Genomic DNA, 2,098 nt, shown 5'->3' with positions numbered 1-2,098 from the left:
ACGTCAGGCACTGGCCAGCAGGGCCTGGCAGCTGGTCCAGCCTCAGGTGGGGTTAAGAGGAGCCCAGCGGGTGGGCAGCCAGAGGCCTGAGGGCTTCTGTTCAGGGGGCTGGGCAGGTGGGCGGGAGGGGGCAGCTGAGGCTGGGCACCCCACCAAGTGCCGGAGTGGCTCAGGTGGGGGAGGTGTGCTGGCCTCACAGGGGCAGTCTGAGTGACTTCCGGGGCCCTGTCCTCCCCATTCCACACCCGGGAGCAGAAGTCAGACAGGGCCAACCCCAGGGCACTTCCCTGTCTCGGGAGACGGCGTGGCCAGGGTCCAGCGGATGACAGTGTCCATTCAAAGAGCACTTCCTTGCCCTTCAGACACCTGGGGTTGCCATTCCCCCTCAACCAACACACACTGAATGAAGGGGCCACCAATTCCCCTCCCACAGGAAGCTCACTGCGCACACCGGCTGGTAGAAAAGAGAACCAGGTCAAGCAGTTTATTTGGAATGGACACACTGATGAAATATATATATATATATATTAAGACAGATGGTTTTAACACAAATACCATCAAAATAAATACATAGATAATCCAATAATTTAACGCGCCCGCACAGCGGGGTTGAGGCTCTGTGGCTTGGCACGGGAGGATCCTTCTTTGCTGGGGAGGGATGCAGCCCCGGCCTTTGTCCTCGCCGTGGTGAGTGGCTGGGCGCTGCCCGGGCTCCTGTCGCTCTGGGCATCCCCTGGGCTCCTGCTGGCGCGGCCCGCGTCGGGCCCGACTCGTCCAGTGTGCGGCTCCTGTCGGGGGAGAGAGGGGAGGTTCAGGGAGCTGCGCCCGAGCCCGGTGGCTGAGCCAGCCGGGGTCCAGCCTGTGGGTCTCCCGAGGCCCGGGCACGGAAGGTGCAAGCGACGGCTCCAGCCGCGCCGCGATGGCGCGGCGCCCAGTCCCCTTCGACAGTGTTCCCTTGACGGGGCAGGACCTCCCCGCTCCGACGTCCGAAGTCAAGCCCGTCCCCCCGCGAGGGCCGCGTCCGGCGCGCGCACGGGCGGCGGGCACTCACCGCGGCGGCGCTCAGGACGCGCGGGCTGTCCCGGCCTCGGGCTGCGCGGCGGGCGCGGCGCGCTCCTGGCGGCTGCGGAAGTCCTGCACGGCGCGGCGGTTCTGGAAGTCGATGAGCGCCAGCGTGATGGCCGCGTTCCAGCAGCTCTCGCCCGCGCAGCGGAAGTCGATCTCCTTGCGGTCGGTGGTGACGATGGTAAAGTAGACGTACTTGCCGGTGCGCTCCACGCAGTCCACCTTGAGGATGGAGTGGAAGCGCAGCTCCTTGGGGCGCGCGCCGGGGCTGGTGGGGAACAGGCTCAGGCGGTCGGGGGTGAGCACGCCGCGCTTCTTCTTCCACAGTTGGAATAGGCTGTCGCTGCGCTTCTCCAGCTCTCCCTCGCGCAGCACCTCGCCGGGGGTCTTCATGTCTGCCGGATGCGGCGAGCGTAAGCCGAAGCACTCGGGCGGTAGCGGCGCCAGCAATGAGCCCGGCCGGCCCCGGCGCGGCTTTTATAGCGGCCCCGCCCCGCGCGCTCGGCCCCGCCTGCCCCGGGCCCGCCCCCCCAGCCCCGCCCCGGGTCCTTCCGCCCGCGCCCCCTTCGTGAGCCCGGCCCGCCCCTGTCCCCCCGCTCCCGGCCGCCCTGGGGCTGCGCGCCGCATCGCCACCCCGGGTCCCCGAGGTCGCTCGCCTTCCCCTCGTCTGCAGCCCGAGCCCCAGCCCCCCCCCACCCCCCAGCCCCGTGGGGCGACTTATGGCCCCCACCCCGCCCCGGACGCCGGCCCCACGGAGGAATGCGCTGCGGCCGGCCCTGCCCGCGGTGACTCACCGCCGGGGAGCCCCGGGAAGCGCCTGCGGCCGGGGCCGGCCCGGGGCGGGGTGACGGCGGGGTCCAGACCCGCCCCCCCGCTCCAGGCGCCCCGACATCCAGCCCTGCCGCTCAGGGCTCGTGGAGCAGATGCAGTCGAGGCCCCAGTCCTTCCCACGCCCTGGGGGGCCCTGCCGGGGAGACCCTTCGGTGGCCCTGCCCCAGCCGGCCTTCCTCCCACCTTGCCACCCGCCAGCCGC

General features: G+C 70.4%; 1 protein-coding gene across 1 annotated transcript; it reads right to left on the bottom strand.

Moving 5' to 3' along the window:
• Positions 1–455: 455 nt before the first annotated feature.
• PHLDA2 (pleckstrin homology like domain family A member 2) lies at positions 456–1,530 on the bottom strand. The gene is made up of 2 exons (XM_057728015.1): positions 1,052–1,530; positions 456–788 (listed from the first exon to the last, which is right to left on the bottom strand). The coding sequence occupies exon 1, from the start codon at positions 1,456–1,458 to the stop codon at positions 1,063–1,065; it is 396 nt and encodes a 131-aa protein (XP_057583998.1). The 5' UTR covers positions 1,459–1,530; the 3' UTR covers positions 456–788; positions 1,052–1,062.
• Between the last annotated feature and the right edge of the window lie 568 nt (positions 1,531–2,098).

Source organism: Hippopotamus amphibius, chromosome 3 (assembly GCF_030028045.1).
Source record: "Hippopotamus amphibius kiboko isolate mHipAmp2 chromosome 3, mHipAmp2.hap2, whole genome shotgun sequence".
Classification (NCBI taxonomy): domain Eukaryota; kingdom Metazoa; phylum Chordata; class Mammalia; order Artiodactyla; family Hippopotamidae; genus Hippopotamus; species Hippopotamus amphibius.
The sequence above is the reverse complement of the archived record's forward strand: the minus strand, read 5'-3'. Positions and strand labels throughout refer to the sequence as shown.